Source organism: Rhinolophus sinicus, linkage group LG12 (genome assembly GCF_036562045.2).
Source record: "Rhinolophus sinicus isolate RSC01 linkage group LG12, ASM3656204v1, whole genome shotgun sequence".
Taxonomy (NCBI): Eukaryota; Metazoa; Chordata; class Mammalia; order Chiroptera; family Rhinolophidae; genus Rhinolophus; species Rhinolophus sinicus.
The window spans coordinates 56,097,704-56,118,248 of NC_133761.1; the positions used below are offsets into that span (position 1 = coordinate 56,097,704).

Below are 20,545 nucleotides of genomic sequence, written 5' to 3' on the forward strand. Positions count from 1 at the left end.
ACAGAAAAACCTGCTCCTATTTCAGAGTAAGCAGATATCTGTTTGCCTTTTTTCTTTGCATTCATCTTAAATTCGTTTATTTCTATATTTGACGACTCACAAATACCCTCTACCTCCATCACTACTGTAATACAGCAGCGTAGCATTTTAAGCTACAAATTAGGGTAGAAATCTGCAGATAAAAAGGGCCAATTTTTTTATATCCTTTAGTGAGTATAATTTCTTTCTTTCTTTGTTTCTTTCTTTCCCTTCCTTCCTTCCTTCCTTCCTTCCTTCCTTCCTTCCTTCCTTCCTTCCTTCCTTCCTTCCTTCCTTCCTTCCTTCCTTCCTTCTTTCTTTCTTTCTTTCTTTCTTTCTTTCTTTTTCTTTTAAGCAAAGCTGCCCTCCAGCTACCCAAGGCTGCCTGGAGAACATCTTACATCGTTTGCAGCAGTTCCCTCCACCCTTGAGGTCGTGTGTAGGCTAACATCACAGAGCAGGCTATTTGTTTGGGGGAACTGGAGGTATCCTGTCAAACCATTTCTGATTCACCTCTTTTCTCCACAAACCGACTAACTCCATTGGCAGCGTATTTATAGTAGAGTGTTTTGGAAATTAAGTAATTTCAGATAGGATGTAACGGTTCATTATCAATCCCTACCAGACGGCTGTTTTATCCTCGGCACCCATCTGTTTTGCTTGTCTCCTCGTCTCACGGTGCTTGCCCAGCGTGAGCACCATTTATTTGCAGCATGCTGGTGACCCGCTTGAGGAGGAGAGCTATAAACCACCCTGGCAGCCTTCTAGATGTCGACAGCCCTGAGACATTTCACTGCAGACCTTCAGAGTCGTGGGTGCTCAGAGTTAACGCCGTTCCCCACGCACGGAGATGATTTAAGGAAACCACTAAAGGGACGTTGTGTTATTTGCAGGCGTCTCTTTGGAATTTAATACCCACCAATGCAGAGCCAGTCCTCAGTATCAGCCTCTGCTAGAAGAACCTTGCTGTTCTGCTTTTAATATTTGGGACTGGGCCCTCTGTCACCTCCCCCCAACTTAACACTCTTTTGCCCCTATTAAAAAAACTAACATTTAAAAAAAAAAAAATAACATTTGTTTCTTGATGATAAATATTCATTATGGAGAATTTGGAAAATACAGACATGTATAAAAAAGAATATAAAAATCACCCAGCAATCTTCAATCCCAAATCACCCAGTTAATAGTTAGGCAGATTTCTTTTCTTTTTTTTCCTTTTCTATGCACATGTATCCTTTTGCATATTAAAAAAAGGATCATATTGCATATGCTTTTTGGATTTTCTTTTCTTTTTTTAATTAACTATGTATATGGGGAATTGTCCCATAATCATTGATATTTAACGACTGGAAAAATCTCCAAAATGTAATTTTAATGGCTTCAGAGCATTTTATCATAGGAGTCGATATGAGAAATTATTGTGGTGACTAGTATACAGGTGCTCCTGAGAAAGTGCTGTATGACCATCTTGCTTGCAAGTCGGGTGCTATGAAATCATATACAGGGGTTCCCATAGAAGAACAAAAGGGCCTGCACACTCTTGCTGCAGCCCAAGGCCATAGCACCACTGTGGTGCTTATAAAAACACTACAGCGTTGAGCTGCAAAGGTTGGCTCTGACACACACAGCACCGTCCAGATTCACTGCCCTCTCTGTTTCGGGTAAAGGCACTGCCCCAGGCTCTGTCCAGCCTATGGAGAAAGATGGCCTCACAGGACCACAGGACTCAGTAAAAGATAAAATGTGCAGCCCAACTAGTCACCAGTGGGTCATCAGTGAGGCCAACCGGCAACCCCCAGCACGCCCTGGTGCCAGAGTGCTTGTGTAGACCGATGTTAGAACCCAGCCATGAAATGCTGGTGGTGTTGATATGATGTTTTATAAGCAACATAGATCACATGGGGAAACCAAATTACCAGTGTTTTGTGGATGATAAAATAAGGTGAGAAAACTCTTGTAGTCAAAGATGTGTGCGGAGGTTTTCCAAAAAGACTAGTGCTTTGGTGGAATACATCTTCCCAGGGATGACATTCACCAGGCCTCATGCATTCTAGAGTAGGTAACCAGGGTCTCTCCTTCCTGTTTTCACATCAAACTCACATACCAGGAAGGAGCTTCATGTAGAGACCAAGAGGCAAGACGTGGCATATTCCTGTATTTCTTTCAATGTAATCTGCTTTGAGCCCCTAACTGCCTGGCTGGTAAGAACTTCAGTGGTGTGTGTGTGTGTGTCTCCTGGGGGACTTAGGAGGCTCCTTTTCTACACCCACATTCATTGGATCAAACCAGAAACCTGGGCTCCTGTGGTCCCAGGCAGGGAAAGCCCTGGGTCATTAGTCCTTGGTGGCTGCCATTTTACCGTTGCCTCGTCAGCTGCGTGGGGCAGTTCTCCCGCCAGGGTCCAGGACACTGCTACATTCTGGGAAGGCTCAGGTTGCCCTTGCAGCACTCACTCCTACTCACTGCAGCCCCCCCACTGCCCCGCCCTGAAAACTGAGCTGGACTTCAGGCCCACCTCTGGCCCCTTCCTGCTTCCCCCAGACTAAGCTTTCTCCTGGTAACAAAGGTAACTGACAATGAATAGGTGGGCAGCACAGAGCAAGGTGTAAATGGAATACACTGCGGCTGATCCAAAGGAGAGTGATCCATGTACAGTGCTGTGTGGTAACCTGCAAGGCGGCTGGGAGCATGCATGCTCTATGCTGCCTCTTTCTTTTTAGTTTTACTTAGAAGCCCTGTTGACCTGTGGCAGGAAGGTTTTTAAATATCTTCCCTGCTCTGCTCTGAGATGGTTTGTTGGAAGACGGAGAAATGTTGTAGTCAGAAAAGCACGACATAATCTATACAAGTCGGTTTGAACGAATTTCATACCGGTAAATGTTGGTAGTGGTCCCAGGTATAAGTGCCATCAGGTCAAGTTGCCCATTCCAACAGGGGACAGCGTAGTGTAGCCCCTCTTGAGGTTTGCTCTGCTGCCTTCCAAGTAGGAAGAAACCAGATTGGGAATCTGGACCCCGTGTTCTAATCCCTGTTGCCACTCAGAGCTGTGTGAGTTTACCTGGTCATTTAAACTTTTTGATCTCAAATGTCTCAGCTGTACAATGAGGGAAATTATTTAGGTAGTATCTAAAATTCCTTCCAGCAATAACATTCTGTAACTTCTGTGTTGCTGAAAAGTTTGAGCTTGTCTATACTTGTGTATTATTTTGCATTATAGTTTTCAAAATATTTTTACAAAGATCCCATTTGACTTAAATGACTGTAAGGGAGATAGGTGATAAAATTTTAGATTTAAAATGTATTCGTGCTTGAATAAATGGCCCGAACACATTCAGATAACAGATTTGCCGGCACAAATGTCAACCATTGATCCACGAGTGGTGGTGTGCCTTAACCAAAGACAGCTAGCTGATTCCTAGCGGGACAGAATAGAAATGGCAGTTACTTGAATATCTGATCAGGTTTTTTTATGGTGACTTTATATATGTGCTGGAAGCAAGATTTTCCTCCAGCTAATCATCTTTAAAAAAAAACAAACAAGCAACAAAGAAACAAAAAAAACTAAAATAGAGTCCTAAACTCTTTGTTGCCTGACAAAGCATGTACTGAGGTCTGCCTGTTAATAGGACTGAAATCGTCTCCGTGGTGAGAAGACAGTCTTCTTGCTTGGTGCTGCCTTAAATCAGCTGGTGGTTTCTTTTCCATCTTCTATTTCCCATAGCACCTCGCTCCTCCTCCCGATCCCCAAACCCTGAAAAAGTCCCAGGGGCACTTGGGAATGTAACACCCTCACCGATGATCTGGACTCTAGTTCGCGAATGAACCGTTGTGGGGAGGGGATGCGCCATGTTTCTGAAAGACTGTTTTAAAGTTAGTATTATTAACAGTTGGATGTTCATAAAGTGACTGTGACATCGATGACCGTCAAGCTGTTCTATTGATGTCACGGGGTTGTTATGGGTCCAAAATGAGATCGCGTATGTGAAACCGTTTCCTAAAGTTCTTAACGTGTGGGAAACCGTTTTAGTGTTGCTCTAAAGCTGTGGCTCACAGAAGAGAGAGGAAATTTGAGTTTTTAAAAGCAACAAATAGCCGTAGGCATTTTGAGAATGTGTTCTGGGAATTTGTTTGTTTAAACTGTCCATGAGTTGTCTCTGGGCTGCGCTTCAGTCTAAGTTCTTGTGCTGTGGGAGGTTGTTACAAATTTGTGTCAAAAAGATACTAGAAATCCTGGAACTTAGAAGTGGAAGGGACCTGAGAAGTCATCCAGTTTCCTTGTTTCCTGATAAGAAACGAAAACTCAGGAAGATGGAGTTACCTGTCCAGGGTCGCAGAGCTTTGCTAGACAGGTAACCTCATCGTACTTGGTAAGGATTCGCTTCAGAAAAGAGCCATACTTTTCAATTATTAATCAGTTTTTTAATTCCTCCATGCCTTCTTCAATGTTACGTCAACCGATAATCTTAAAGTTTAAATCAGCTGTGAAATGTCCATGCCACCATTTCCCTGTTGATGGAAGAAATCCCCAGACTTTCCTGATGGTTTTCTGTGCTTGCTTTATTTTGAATAAAGGTTTATTCTGTTTTTCCATGTGATAATATCACATTCTGGAATAATTTTGTTGTGTTGCGGGGCATGCTTTTATGAAGCAGAATCATGAGACCGGAGTGAAAAAAATTGCATTATGAGTTAGCATTGTTATCAGTTTTATTGGAGCTGAAACTGAGTGAAAGGATTTAGGAATAATTGGGTAATCAAAGTGAATTAAATCAAGAGGGGGAAAATATCTGTTCTGGCATCAAATGGGGAGTGCTATGACTTCCACATCTGTGGTCTTTATCCATTTTAATCAAGTCTAAATTATGCTATTAAGACTTATTTTTACTGTTTCTTGCTCAGCCATAGCAGACTTTCTATCCATCTCTGGATTTTTCTTGAAAAATGAAAACATTCTCACTATTTCTAGGGAACAGTTACCTAACTTGATTACCATCCAAATATTCAGAGTTGCTATTATGGTTATAACTAATAAGCATAATATTATTATGGTGCGGTGTTCAGTGTGGATTCTGGGTAATGGAATCCAGAATACTGAGCCTTCAACCCACCTAGATAAATTTCATGTCCCCAACTCATTGTTGTGTCGTCAAAAAACTAGGCTTAAGTAGAATCTCATTAGTATAAATTTGCTGTAATTAATAGTATATCATGCTATTGGTATGGCAGAAATATTACTATAGTAACGAGCTTGGTCTTTGCTGTATTTCCCAAAGGACCCTGCTTTTGCAGTGAAAAATCTGTTTAGCCTAATAAATGCTAACAGTAGTCAGCTCCCCCCCCCCCCAGATACATCTTAAGTATGTAACTGATAAAACACTGAATTATGGAATGACATAGCACTAATTTTACAAACAAAATTAATTTGGAAACCTTTGATTTCCTTTGTTGAACTGTTTTGTGTTCTCTGGAACAGATTACTGGAAAATTTGTCTTAAACCGGTTGTTTTGCTTGGAGCTCTTTTTCCATGAATCTTTGAATCCTTGGCATTTCTGTTTATTTGGCTTGGGTTTGACTCACTGGTGCCCAGGAACGTATACATTCTTGGGCCCGAATCAGGGGGTGCTGTGGAGCTTGACTGTTCACTCTAAGAGAGGGCAGTGGAGAGCTTTCCACCGGGAGCCAGCTGCTGTCTTCAGAACAAAAGCCAGTGCTGAGCATTGAAAGCTGCTGGCCCTCAGAGTTCCCCTCCAAGCTTGGCTCTTAATTTAAAGAAATCAGAGTTCAAGTCTCTGGAGGTTTGTTATATTATCACTGAGTGTCTTATAGTTTAACCGTTTGGCCAAGGGAAGGACTCTGGAAGTATTTGTTGTTCAACAGTCATTTTCAAAGACAATTCTAGGGCAAATTAGGGAGAAAAATAAGCTTGAATATGTCTGGAAATCCAGGTGGCTCTAGGAAATTAGGAGAATGCCTCTTTATGAAGCTGTATGTTTTTGTTCTTTAGGGAGCTGGTTGAAAATTAATAACATAACAGCTTACACACATTTACTGTGCATTTACCATCTGCCAGTCACACTTTACCTGTGTTTACCTCTCACTTGAATTTCACAGTAGCCCTAGACATAGGCATTATTCTTGTAACACCCATTTTATATATAAAGAAACCTAAGAAACAGAGAGGTTAACAACTTAGTCAAGGTTACACAGCTAGAAATGGCAGAGTCAGGATTTAAAACTCCTGTTCTCACTCCAGAACTGTGTCCTTAAGTACCAACTACGTTATGTGAAGTAAATTTATGTTTTCAAATAGAATGACCAGGTGGAGTCTACTAAGGCAGTGTTTCTCGAATCTTTTTGACTGTGAACCACTGACGGAAACATACTTTACATTGCAGCCTAGCATATGTACACAATAGAACTAATAAAACCATACAGAACAACGTTCACCCTGACCATGGAGGATGCACTCTGACTTTTCCTTTCTATTTCACTTCTAAAAAGTGCTGGCTGTGACCCTGATTTCATGACCTATATAAGGTCACAACCGGAGATCAAAATGGCTGAAAGTCCCAGCTGTAAGGTCGCTTGTCAGGAGATGCCGGTCACATCCTTTGTTGAGTGGATGGAGGCCTGTAGGCTCCTTTCTCCCCGGTGCCTGGGGAGTTGACTGACTGAATGTACCAATAGATGGTAACTTTTCTTCCCCATTGCTAGTACGTTAACGCCCTTCTCCCCTTCTTCTTTTTTCTATTTAAGAACAGAGAGCGAAAGTTTTGCCAAACATAGAGATTATTTAGACTGGAATAGAGAAGGTCAAGAAACAGTAATGGTCTTGTTATGGAACTATGAGTTAGAAATCAATTTCTGTTTACGCAAAATCACATTTTTTCCCATTGATGTAAAAAGAATGGTCATTTTAACAGTGTTTAATGATCAAATTGCTGTTTCTACCACACTCTGATTCTGGGACCCCCTCATATTCCTTCAAGGGTCTTCTGTGGCCTGCTCTGGCTTCTCTTCCAGAGACAGGTTCGTTTGGGATGGGCTTCATTCCTCCTCCATCCCTACAACATTCTGGGCATTCTGGGGCAAACTTGGGGCCAGTTTACTCAGTCCTTCTAGCATCTTCTGGAAGATGTTTGGCATTTCCTAAACTCTCTGTCATTGGGGAGGAGGATCCTCTGAATGTCTGAGCCTGACCTTGGCTCAGGACAGGCTCCAGAAGATGTAGAACTTCTCTAGAAGCTCAGGCTCAGAAGAAACACTCCAGCACAGACGTGCACCTTGAAGTGACATCAGGAGTCTTGGAAAGCCTGGTGGGCAGAGCATGGACCAGCCCAAATGTACAGTTGGCTGCAAGGTGGCTGGAACTTCTGGCATGCCAGCGCTTAGTTCTGTGTTATCAGAAAACCAACAGCCAGGAGCATTGTATTATAAAATATTGGTGTTAGAGAATCATTTGATTGTCTATTATTTGATTCATTGTGTGTTATAAAATATTGGTGGTAGAGAATCATTGAAGCTTATTTGCTGCATAGGTTTTCCCAATCTAATTTTTTAAATATTGCCTCTCTCTTGCTCTTCTTTTCATTGCTGATGACTTGTTATAGGTGCAGCACCAGCTCAATGAATTTCTGGAATAAGACAGGCTATCAACACATATGTTCATTTAAAAAAAAATTAAGTTGAGGCTGTTCTAAGAGGAAGGGATTTTTTAGGTAGTAGGGAAGCTCAAGGTGGCATAAGGTGAGGTGTGCATTGGCAGTAAGGAGTTGGTCAGAGGGACCCCTTAATGAACACGATTCTAGTTTGAGCTTATAACTCAACAAGCTTGGGTGACTAAACGTTCAGAGCTGCTAAAAATAGGAAAAGTGTTTGAAGATTTTTCTCTAATGGGACAGAAGGGTTCTCTTCCTGGTATAAAGGCTCATTGAAGCACAGTGTTATTTTACCAGTTAGGTGGTTTATAAGAAACTTTATCTGTGCTGCTGGTGATGAGAAAAAGGCAGATTTCATTCATTCCAGGGGCAGCTGGAAGTAGAATGTTCTGATCTAATGGACTTTCTCAAGCTTACCACATCCTTCTCCCATGATTCTTTTCCCATTGAGGGTAACAGGCACTGTAGTTTCTAGCACTAATTCTATTTCATGAGACCGATATCTTGGGTCAGGCTGTGACCTCCTGAAGAGCATCTTTCATCACCAGAAATGTTCTACAGAAACACGCCATCATTAATGGATGTTTGATGGCTGACTGTCTGGATTCTTATTCTAGGGGACAAGTCAGATTCCCCAGCCCCATCCTGCTGAGACTGGGCCCTGGGCGGTGTCAGCTATGGGACAACCATGATTGTTTCCTATGGGATCATTAAATATTTCACCATGGCTATTTGCTCAGCCCTGTTTTAACAGATACGGGGACACAAAAATACTTACAAGTGTTTTTTCACTCCAAGAGTTTATAAGATCGTGAAGATTTGTGTCATTCACAAGCTGAAATATGCCAGAAAAAGCCTAAGTGGAGGCAACATTAGAAGTGGCATGGCCACTGGACGACAAATCAGAAGGCCCAGGTTTTGGTTTTCTGTCCCCGCGATAATCCTGTCAGAGTGACTGGAGTCGCCACTTCTCCTCTGCAGACCTCAGTGTCCTCCTCTAGGAGACAACAGGGTCAGACTAGGGACCACTAAGGTGAATCTAATGCCAACGGTATGAAACTGACAGTGAATACTATGGGGAAGGTGGGGGCAAGGCTTGGGGGAGCCCTTGATTCCAGTTAAAATGTGCAAACCTGTCTGTTTAAACTTTAGCAGGGATGCCCTCTCCTCATGGGCCACAGGACCCTATCACTAAGCAAATGCCTAAAATAATCCATTTTCTGTCTATCTCCTATTTCTTTCCTTAAAGGCTCATAGAGCAGTTTACAGAGAAATAGAAACCCAGCCCCAGTTCTAAATTGATTTGGCTGCAGTTGACACACTCTTCCTTTCTGGAATATGACTTTTCAGTTATAATAAGCCAAAAGATGGCTTTTCACACCTTTCTTTCTTTCTTTCTTTTTTCTGATTCTTTTCAAAGACTTCTTCTGTTGCTCACAGTAAAACTGCCTAGTAGGTTTTAGCAGATTCAAAAGTAACCAAACCAGAAGTGTCAAGACCTCCTAATGAGAATGGGGGTTTGAAGAGCTCCTTTATGTGTGAAGACGGGGCCACGCCCATGCCCTGTTTCCACCAGCACTTCTGATCGGGAGAAAAGTTAGAGGATATTTTACCTTCCATTGAGAACAAAGGCCAGATTACAGTTCTGCCCTTGACTTGTTCCTGGGGTCCCAAACCCTGGACAGGATCATCAGTGCCAGTGATGGAGATGCCAGGACCCAGGAGGGTGGCACAGGCCAAGGAGCAGCAGAGGGCACTAGAGCCTGGGCTGTTTAGACCCCAGGGCCCAGGCGCTGCCCCCACCAACAGGATGCTTACCTGACCTCAGAGCTCCAGAGAGAAACAGCGTCCTCCGGCACGTGGGCTCAGCTGGCATCCACGTCATTTGCGTTTTTTAAATGTCTGAGTATCTTTAGGAATACTGTATTGGTCTGGGTTCTCCAGAGAACACAGCCAATGGGAGATTCTCTCTCGCTCTTCTCTCTCACAAGCGCGTGCATACACACACACAGACACACACACACTCGTAAGGAATTCGCTAATGCAATTATGGAGGCTGAGAAGTCCAAGATCTGCGGTTGGCAACGTAGAGACCCAGGAGAGCTGATGGTGTAAGTTCCAGTCTGAGTCTGAAGTCAGGAGAAGACCAAGGGCCCAGATCAAAGGCAGTCAGGCAGAGAGAGAGAACTCTCCCCTTCTCAGCCTTTCATTCTAGTCAGGCCATCAGTGAGTTACATGACACCCACCCACATTAGGGAGGGCAGTCTGCTTTACTCAATCTGCCAATCAAATGTTAATCTTACCCAGAAACACCCCCATAGACACACCCAGAATACTGTTTGATAGGCTATCCGGGCATTCCCCGGCCAGTCAGGATTGGATTCGTGAGGAAATTCTGCAGCTCTCACATCCCAATTTTCATGATGCTCTCATCGTTTATCTCTTTCTTTGTTTATTTGTTTGTCTATTTATTAGAGCAGGAGTCATTTTTCCGATGGACTCAGGGCTGTATCTTCAGTTCTCCCTTGGTCACCTGTCCTCCTCTGAGAGGGAACAGCTTCATGACAGGGTTGGGAGGTGTGACAAGCTGAGAACTCAGCAGTCAGCATGGCTCGTTTGTCAGTGGGCTGTGGCTGGTCAAATAGTGAGTGTGTGTGTGTGTGTGTGTAGGGGGTGGTACACAGATGTCTCAGCCAGATCCGTAGCATAGACCTGTGTCTGGCACTACATTGGAGAGGGAGGAGAAAGGCAGAAGTGTCTGCACGTGTGGATTGGAAGAGGCTGTACGATTTTAAGGAATGCAGTCCACTCAGGTTGGGAAAAGAGAAGAGGGTAAGAAGGTATTAGGAGACAGTGTGTCTAGGGGAGAACATTTCACACTTCCCTTGCCCATGGAATGCATAAGCTTCTGGGACTATCAGAACAATAGGTGTTACTTCTTGGTGAGACAGCGTAGGGACGTGTGCCTGATGAGTCCAGCAGAGTAGATGGCACCCATACTTTATCCATCCATCTTTTATGCATCCATCCACCCATCTATCTACCCATCCTCCTTCCCTCCCTCCCTCCATTTTTCCATTCATCCATCTTTCATTAGCAGTACCTGTGGAATGTCTGCACTTACAACACACCATGCTAGGTGCTGAGGAGGTGAAGAAAGAGACCTGGTCTCCCCTCCTGGTGTTCACAGCCCGGGAGACACACCTGAGTAGAGCAGCGATGACAGGCAGGGCAAGGAGCCTCTAAGGTAGGTGAGCCCAGGCTTCCTTGATGGGAAGAGAGGCCTTCTAGTCAGATTCTGAAGGCAGAGGAAAGGCTCTTGGGGAAAGCACGATTTAAGTTGAGTCCTGAAGGATAAACGTGTGGGACCATCCTTCCCCCAGCGGAGCTTCTGGCGTACGTCCCCTTCCTGCCTCAATGGAAGGCAAGTCCATCTGCAGGGTTTGGGTTCCCTTCCAGCCCACGTCCAGGTTGGGGGAACTTACCCCACCTGCCTCATCCGTACTCCCCATCATCTTCCACCTTCCTTTCTCTGCTAGTTTCCTCCCTGCTGGGTAGAGACATATTCAAATCTCTTTCATCTTAAAATTTTCATACAATGAGAATAACACCCCTGCCTGGACTCTAACTGACACCCTACGTTCTTCTGTTCACACTAATCCTCTTGAAATGGACGCCTGTCCTTACTGTCACCCTTCCCCCTTCAAACGTGGGCAGGCAGGCTTCCTCCCCCAGGGACAGTTTCTTCCTGTCCCCGAAGCTTCCCCAGGCAATGATCTCAGTGACCCATGGATGACGCCTGACTCTGCTGCCCATTTCCTCCTTCCCTTGCTTCAGTGACACCAGTCAGGTCTTCGTTCTCGACGGCCCTGTAGGGGCCTCTGTCTTCGTGATGTGTCCTCAGCTGCTCCCCTTGTCACACTGCATTGGTTCCCAGGAAGGCTCCCATCCATGCCATCAGCTGCTGCCTGTGCTTCAGTCTCAGCTCTCCAGCTGGTCACCAGACGTCTCTGCCTGGGTGGCCCTGAGAACGCACACTCACTGCACCCTCCACTACTCTCACCGTTCTCCCAGGCCCGCTCTTCACCTCCTCCTGTCAACCTGAGTGCACAGCCCCGCCATCTGTGGCATCACTGACATCAGAACCTGGGGTTGTCCGCCTTCCATGCGGTCCCCAGGCTTTGTAATTCTGTGTCCGTAATGTCTCTGTGGCGTCTCGATTCCGTTGCCTCCGCATTATTTCCGACTCATCGTTTCTCATTGGGACGACTGCAATAGCCTTGAAATTTCATGGTTCTCAAACCCTGGCCCTCAGACAGGAGCTGGACGGGCTGTGCAAGAGCCATTTGGAGAGCTCTGTAAACGTCCAGCCCCTGGGCCCCAGCCACCCCGAGAGAGCCCAGATCCAAGGGTCTGTCTTTACAAAGCCATGCCCATGATCCCGAGGGGCAGCGGGTGGCCTGGAAAGCGTTTCTGATGATCTTCCATCTCCTACTGGGTCTATTCCAGCCAGTCCTCCATGTGGGTACAAGAGAGTGTTCAAAAATGCAAATCTCACCCCAATCATGTCCCCGGTCAAAACTCTCAGTCCCCACCTCACTTCCGCTGCCCAACCCTGCATCATGTGTGACCTTCACTAACACATACAGTTTTCAGGATCCGCCTTCATCTCTTCCTTCCCTCATCCTCCCAGGGTCCCACCTACAGCAGGTCCCATGTCCCCAGCCTGGCAGAACCATGCCTTTCCCGCCTCTGTGCCCTCCAAACTGTCCCTGCAGTTCCCATCCTCCCTCTGTCTGGCTAATATCTGCTCATCCATGAAGATTCAGCTGGAGGCCTTCCAGAGATGTACCCATTCTCCATGGCAACATTCAGCTTACCCTTCAGTGGCCATGCACTGACGCACCTGGCCCCTCCCCAATGCTATCAGAGCACACGTGTTCTCTTTGACTTACAGAGTGTGTGAGAGAATGACTTCACAGACAGACCACCTGAAACATCCACACCGTGGGGGCTCCGTATGTCTGTGCCGCGAGGCCTTCAGGGCTGTGATGGAGGCAGGAATTCCATTGCTGCTGGTTTTGCCACCTCAACATCATAACAGATATACGCTGAAAGGACCCACCCTGAAACCGCTAGACTCAAGGAAATTGTTGGCATTTGTCACTTTGGAAGCACTTGACAATCTACAGTACTTTTCTTTGAAATAAAAACACAAAGCCATCACTTAACAACCTCCCAGTACTTTATCTCCCCTCCCCCACGGCTGTTAATCACTCTCTGCCAGGCTGGAACACGGCCTATGTGTTTGGGGTGCTCGCTCCCTACAGAGCTACTGCCACATGTCATAGGAGGGCACGAAAGCTGGATGATGGTTCATAGAAGCGTCCTCTGTTCCACTTACATGTGGAATCTAAAACAAACAAAACAAATGAAAAGCAAAACAGAAACAGACTTAAAGATATAGGGAACAAACTGGTGGGTGCCAGAGGGGAGGGGGTGGGGTGATGGGTAAAAATAGTGAAGGGGAATAAGAGATACGAACCTCTAGTTATAAAATAAATAAATCACAGGGATGTAATGTGCAGCCCGGGGAAAATAGTCAGTGATATCATAATAACTTTGTACAGTGACAGATGGTTAATAGGCTTCTCCGGGTGGTTACACTGTAAGGTATGTAAATGTCGAATTGCTATGTTGTACACCTGAAATTAATATAATGTTGTATGCCGACTATCCTTTCATAATACAAAAGCATCCTCCGTGTGATAAAATATCAGCCTGCTCCTATGTAAAGGTGTGGTGGTCAGATGTGGATGCTATCCGCTCCTGCCCCCTCCCTGCTCTGCTCTCCGCTCACGCCAATGCCTCTTGACCTCTGCACGGAGTGTACTTGAACCGTGACTTGTGGACATCCCACTACTGTGGATTCAGCACAGTGGCACTGGCAGACTGTCCAGGGTCATGGGGCTAATTGGGGAGGGCAGCAAGTGAGTCTCACATGAGACTCCCTTACAAGTTGAGGTGGGGGAGTCACCTACCAGCCGAGGACACTTTGCAAACTTAGTATGTTAGAGAGGATCCAATGATCTGATGAGTCCAATATGTGGCCATCACCTAGAAACCAGGTAAATCCTCCCAGAGCCCCAGTGATACTGACTTTTGGGTCTGTGCTGGAATTGTATAGGATAGCCCAGGCTGTTCCTGCCATTCTGCTGTGTCCAGCTCCACCTGGCACCAGCAGCGGTGCTGAAGGGGAGGGTGGATGGGTACACCAAACCCCGTCTAGATGGATCTATGCTTAACTGTTCTTGGTACCTGTTCAATGAGGATTTGTCAATTGATTTTGTAAGAAAATGGAGTAGAAAGTCTTCGTGGCACTGAAGAGTGCGCGTACATTGCTTCCCTTTGAGGGTACATTCAGCCATTGTGCACACAGAGGACCCCGTCCTTCTCCTTGGCTTCCCCAACCAGCCCATGACCGCCATGTTTGTTTCAAGGATCTGCCTTCATCCCAGCCATCTGGGCAACTACTTCACCCTGACCTCCAGTCAGTTGACAAGGGGGGCCTGGAACTGAAATGCCTCACACCCTGCTCCCTCTTTGCCACCTCCAGCACTCTCATGCCCTTTCAAGCCCATCACCTCCTACACCCACCCACCCTCCCCGACACTGCCTGGTCTCCTAACCAAGCTTCTGGGCGCTCTCTCCTTCAAGCTGCCGTCCTGTAAGCCTCCCCGTGCCCACTGCCCTGCCCCCTGGCTTTGCACTTGCCTCCCCACTTCACCTGGCTTCCTAGGCTCACCCTGACTCATATGTCTCCAGCTCTCTTTTCCAACTCTGTTCACTTGTGAAGCAAACATTTATGGAACATTTCCTCTGCAGGACATTGTGAGAGACTCTGGGGATACAAAGATGAAAACATCGCAAGACCTGTCCTTGAAGGGCTCACAGGCTGCTAAGAGGTGGCCATTCTCCAAATCATACAATACAGGGCTGCGTTCACAGTGCAGTGGTGGGACACAGAGAAGCTGGGTAGGGGAGCATCCCAGAGGAGGATGCACTTGAACAAGGCCTGGCAGATGGGGGTGAGGGGCAGGGGCAGAGGCAGGGGAAGGTGGGTATTCCCAGCACACCTCTTCCACACACCCTGTATAACTCTCATGCCTACTTACTATTCCCCAAACATGGCTGCTCTCTCCAGCCCCGGCCGTTGCTTGTGCCATTCCCATTAGAATGTTCTCCACGCCTCCCTCCACAAAGTTAGTTCTGTCTGCTGAAATCTTAGTCATCCTTGAAGGCCAGGCTCAGATTCCTTCTTCTCCCTCACCCTTTGGGACCACTTCTCTCTCCTAAGCTCCCTTCAGCAGTTTGTACTTCGAGTTTGGCACTGAACTGTCTTGTACGCCTTTTGTTGTGTACTTTGCTTCATCTCCCTGCACTGATGACTTCCCTAAAGGGCTAACTTGGCCATAGAATTAAAAAACTCTAAAGAACACTGTTCTAAGAGAAGAGCAAAAACCAGTGTGATTGTGTGCATAGAATGCTTATATTCTTGGCTGTTTGATTGGTGTGGTTGGGTGGTTCATGGTATTGGAAAGTACACAGTGTCTGCCATTTATCTAGAAGGCCCTTGGCGTTAGAATGTATTCAGAGGCACCTTTTCTTCTCTGTCAATATAGGGTTTGATGACCTTCAGGTGTGTGCTGACCCAGGCGTCCCCGAGAATGGCTTCAGGACGCCCAGTGGAGGGGTATTCTTCGAAAGCTCTGTCACCCGATTTCATTGCCAAGACGGATTCAAGTTGAAGGGTTCTACAAAGAGACTGTGTATAAAGTATTTTAATGGAACCTTAGGCTGGATCCCAAGTGACAAACCCATCTGCGTGCAAGAAGGTAAAGTGCTTAAACCCATTCCCCTCCCCCTCTCATGGAAGCTGCTCGTGTGGTCTGCTTGCCCCACCATGGCCACAGGGGTACAAGGCTGTGTGTGCTTCAGGGGTCAGTACCCTGGGCTGCTGTCTCTATTTCAGGACTAGACAGACCTATGTACACTCTGAGGGAGCAGCAGTCGTGTGTAATGAGGGTGGGGGTAGCTACTCAGCATTAGAAGCAATCATCTTCCTTCTCTACCTCCATTAGAATCCAATTTATCACCATTTTTGTCAATGCAAGAGAGCAATCAGATAACATTATGGCTATTTATTATTGGGCTGCCAACTCCACTCCCATTTCCATGTTACTCAATAAAAAGCTCAGTAAATATATTAGGCAAAAACTGTATATAATGATACAGGCAATGCATGTTACCCAGAAGATTAAATCAATTACTACTTATCAGTTCTCTGTTAGATGTGATTCATTTAAGGAAAGAAAGAACTGGCAAGCAAAGACAGATTGACAAGGTAGACATTTATTTCTAATTATCCCTAAATTTATTGGTCATAACAAAATATTCTTTTACTTTTAGCAATCATCCCTAAATCAGTTGGTTGAAACAACTTTATAAATACATTTTTGTTTTTACTTTTTGTTGATACTTTTAGAATTTAAAAGAATGCATTGAGTTTAACTAATTGGAATGCCAAATTGTTGATTATTTATCTCCAAGTTTTGGCAAGGTTGAAGTAGGAATAGACGTGAATCAAGAATTAATTCTGGAGGCGGCTGGATGGGTCAGTTGGTTAGAGCGTGAGCTCTGAACAACAGGGTTGCCAGTTCAATTCCCACATGGGCCAGTGAGCTGCGCCCTCCACAACTAGATTGAAGACAATGAGCTGCCGATGGCTCAGTTGGTTACAGCACTGGGCTCCCAATAACAAGGTTGCTGGTTCAATTCCCACATGGGATGGTGGGCTGTGCCCCCTGCAACTAAGATTGAAAACGGCAAGTGGACTTGGAGCTGAGCTGCATCCTCCACAACTAGATTGAAGGACAATCACTTGGAGCTGATGGGCCCTGGAGAAACATACTGTTCCCCAATATTCCCCAATAAAATTTATTTTTAAAAAAAGTTAAAAAAAAAAAAAGAATTAATTTTGGCCCCAAATTTCTGTGAGGCATAGAATTGAGTTCATTGGAAATGAGTTTCAGTTTCTCTTAACACCATTATTGATTTTATTTTGGGGTGGTGCTTTTATAATAATGGCATGTAAACTACTATTCTGATTTAATATGTATCTTCTTCATGAAACTTTTTGAATAATTTAATTTGACAAGCATCTATTATGATTCTCCTAATGGGAATCTTACAGGATAGATAAGACAGTGTCTTCTCCTTAAAATATTTGCTATCTTTACCTTTATTTTCAAGGTATTTTTAAGTCAAAATTAATACAAAGAATTAAGATTTTTTTTTAAATGAATTCATTTTTTCCTCTTACATGCAGTCCATGCAAGCTGTGGTTTCCGTAAGAGTCCATTAATTAAGTTTATTTGTGTATATAGACTTCCCTGCCAAAACCTGTGGCACAGGCTACCCAGCGCTTAAAGCCCAGACAAGCTCAAGAACATCAGAGAACAAAGAAAACCAAGTTTCCTGAATATTGTCCAGAGAGAAAGGCCCTCTTTTATTTTACCATCCTGGGGCGGGGGGGAAGTTTACCCCTTTTTGGATGAGTTTTTTCTAACCCTGTACATAGCTACCTAATATATAGTAATTCCAAGAAAGGGAGCGAACAAAATCACCTTGGAGTGGAGTGTATAGCCTGTTCGGTTGTACAGTCTGGTGCATAATTAATATTTAGCCCCAAATGTTTGGGTAAGGGCTGTGTAAGTAGGGATAGCAGTGGAATATCAGCTCTTTCATGACGCAACCTAAAATGAGACCCCGTATTTCCAATGGAGGGTCCAGGACCCTGCAGTCCAGCCGTGATCTTGTGCTCTAACCACCACTTTTAGCAGGTTTGGAGGAACAGGCACTGCCTTTCTAAGTATGATGGTATATTGATTTTTAATATGAATGCTAATTTTGTTGGTCTTTGAAAGTTCTGTATAAAGAGATTGCTTTGGGTGCCCTGATGGTGGAGAAAAATCATCATTGTTCGTGTCCTAACAAGACTTCTTTATTCTAAGAGGTTTACAGGGGGCAGGGGGCACCGAGAAATATAGACCATGGGTGTTATGTAGCAGGGAAGAAGCTCACCTTTTTCTTCCCCCTGATTTATAAATGGCCTTTTCTCACTGATCAGGATTTATGCTGGGCGAATAGCAAGGGCTGCTGGATTCATTTGTTTCCCTTTGTCAGGTAATTCTTGGAAGGTTAATGAATTGTTACGTGGTGGTAATAGTAATAACAATCACGAGCTATCTCATTTTTATGGGTCAGTACAATTGAACACGTCACATTCACTATCTCATTTAACACTCACAACCACCCTTCAAGGTCAATCTTATTGTCCTCATTTTCTGATTAGGAAACTGAGGCTCCGAGAGAGTCACTTAGACTTTGTCAAGGTCACACAGCTGAGGAGTTAACAGCAGAGCCAGAATGAATTCTCTACAAGGTTACGTCTAAGCTTCTTTGGGTCACAAAAGCCCCATTCTGGTCAGTTATACAATAGCACAGTGTTAGAGTAAATTACATCATTGAAGTTCAGGGAGGAAAGACTCATGGAAATCATGTAATCCAAGCCCTCATTCGGACTTTCGTTTGACCAATAGAGAAACTGAGTCTTGGAGAAGTAAAGAGCCTTCCTGGAGTGAAATGGCGACTTCAGGACAGACGTGTTCAGCCCCAGGTCTCCTCACTGTCACCTGGGCTCCCCTCAGTCTTTCACACTCAGCCAGTTCTGCCTGAGGTGCAGATTTTTAACGGATAAGTTTCCATGCATTCAAGCGCTTTGTAATAGTAAAGGCTTTGCAGAAGCAAGGTGCTCAATAGAGGAGTGTTTTCCTGTGCGTTCACAGGTTCCCTCTTTTAGTCTCCACTTCACTCAGCCGCACATCCCAGCCACCTCTCTTCTTGCATGACTCCTTTATTCCAATCCAACGGGTTTATTCCAAGTAAATGCAATGTGTAGAAGTTTGGACGTACAGGACTGATAACACAGACAATGAATTCATTCCATGACACCCAAAGCCTCCAGCCTAGCGATGCACAGCGATGTCTGTAAGAGTAGAGCTGGCACATCCCTAAGCGGGGGTCAGAATGTGTATGGTCCAGGGAGCAAGAGAGGTGCTAAGCGTGGTGGAGAAGAGAGCCTGGAGTTGGCAAAGGCCTGAGACTATGTCCCGTGGGCACAGGGCTGCTCACGTATAAGTGACTAAAGGCCAGAGTGACAGCCACCCTCTGGGCCTCTTCCTTTCCTAAACCACTCACTATGTCTTTGGGGGGGAGGGACACTTTCCCTGGGACACAGTCCTTTCCCACGTTTCATAAGAAAAGGTAGAGGTGAAATAAGATTGACTTTACATAAATTCCCTTTACAAACACTTAGCACACGTCACATCAGGACATGGAAAGATGCTGGCCCAGCCTGCAATCCTTAGTAGGGGTGGGGACAGCATTGGGGTGATTCAGACGACAGTTCACACCAATAAAGAAGTAGTATTAAAAAAAATATATCCCAAAGCGACTCCATTTGTATTATGAACGAATATCATATGGGAGGGGCAGAGACGAACCAGGCGGATCATGCCCAAATGTATTTATTATCAATATTAATGGAAAGATTTTTTTCCTTCACTATCCCTTGGTATAGGCGGGATGCAGAACACATCTCAGGTCTATTGGCATTGGTTATACTATCCAGACAGAAGTTTTTGTTTTTTTACGAAGAGAACTAAATGCCACATAGTTCCTGGGTAGGGCGAGAGCCTTCCTTAGATTCTGACAATGTTCTCTAGCAGCAAGGCCCTGCCTCCCTTAGGAGTCTCATTGCTGGGAGGGTGTTCAGGATATTTTTAAAGGTCAAGCCTTTCTAGCTGGAGCTTCAGCTTCTGGGTGGATTCAGGGCGTCCCCTGAGCACCTTTGGGTGTAGACGACACGCTCCTCGTGCAGAAACACGTTTTCTTTTCTTCTTCGAGTTTCCTCTTCTGGAGCATGGGCTTGTGGAGAGAGAGGAAGACTAAATTAGAGCTGCTGCAGACTTCCACTTTCCTGCAGTGGGGATCTTAATTTTGGAGCACTTTTTTCACAGAGCTCTTCCCTCCGAGGCGCAGGAGACCTTTTCTGTTTTCTCCTCACCTTCTGCCTTGAGCAGCTCTGCGAAGAGTCAGTGGTCATATCGATCACTTCTTCCAACTAAACTTCAGATTAGTCCATGCTAAGCAAATAGAAAAAGGATTTTGGTGAGGCTGGAGTCACATGGGTGTCACACACAGCTTGTGTAAGCCCGAGGCGTTCAGAGCAGATTCCAGACCAGCTAAGGGCCACGGTGACACCTTTCTGAACAAGGCCATCATAATGCCATCCTGCAGGCTTACATGTGCCTCCTCCACAGAGCGCACTGGTTTGAGAATGAACTGACTGAGCAGGGGCTTTTTCAGGAACTCCTTCCTCTAATTGGCCATCAATTCCTCTTGAGCTGGAGAGGAGCAGAAGGACTAAGTCAGAGATAAAAGGGTTGTGTAAATCCCATGGGTAACGTACCCCGCAAAGCACTGCCTTGTCAGGACCCCCACCTTTGGGTGGCTTTTCTTGCTCTGAGAATGACCCCACCAGTGTCATCCCTTGCTTGCACCTGGTATGACCTGTAGCCGCACGGGAGTGGCCCGGGAGCAGGGAACCGTGGTTGGAACCCATGAGCTTTGCCCAAAGAACCACCTCATCTGGCCTTTTCCTGCTTCTGGGGTAAAGAGCCTTTGATCTGAAAGGGGTGAGTGGGTACAAATGCCGTGCTGTAGCCATGGTGCGTGTACTGGTCAG

The 20,545-nt window shown here is 45.3% G+C and overlaps 1 protein-coding gene across 7 annotated transcripts in view; it reads left to right on the forward strand.

Moving 5' to 3' along the window:
- The window catches only part of SUSD4 (sushi domain containing 4), a 98,410-nt gene that overhangs the window by 37,974 nt on the left and 39,891 nt on the right, over positions 1-20,545 (forward strand). For all 7 annotated transcript variants that reach the window (XR_012490903.1, XR_012490902.1, XM_019756373.2 and 4 more), the window contains one exon: positions 15,360-15,572. Coding sequence is in view for 5 of the 7 variants with exons in the window: in XM_019756373.2 (XP_019611932.2) it covers positions 15,360-15,572 (213 nt within the window). In the remaining 2 variants the exon portion in view is untranslated. The remainder of the gene's footprint in view (positions 1-15,359; positions 15,573-20,545) is intronic.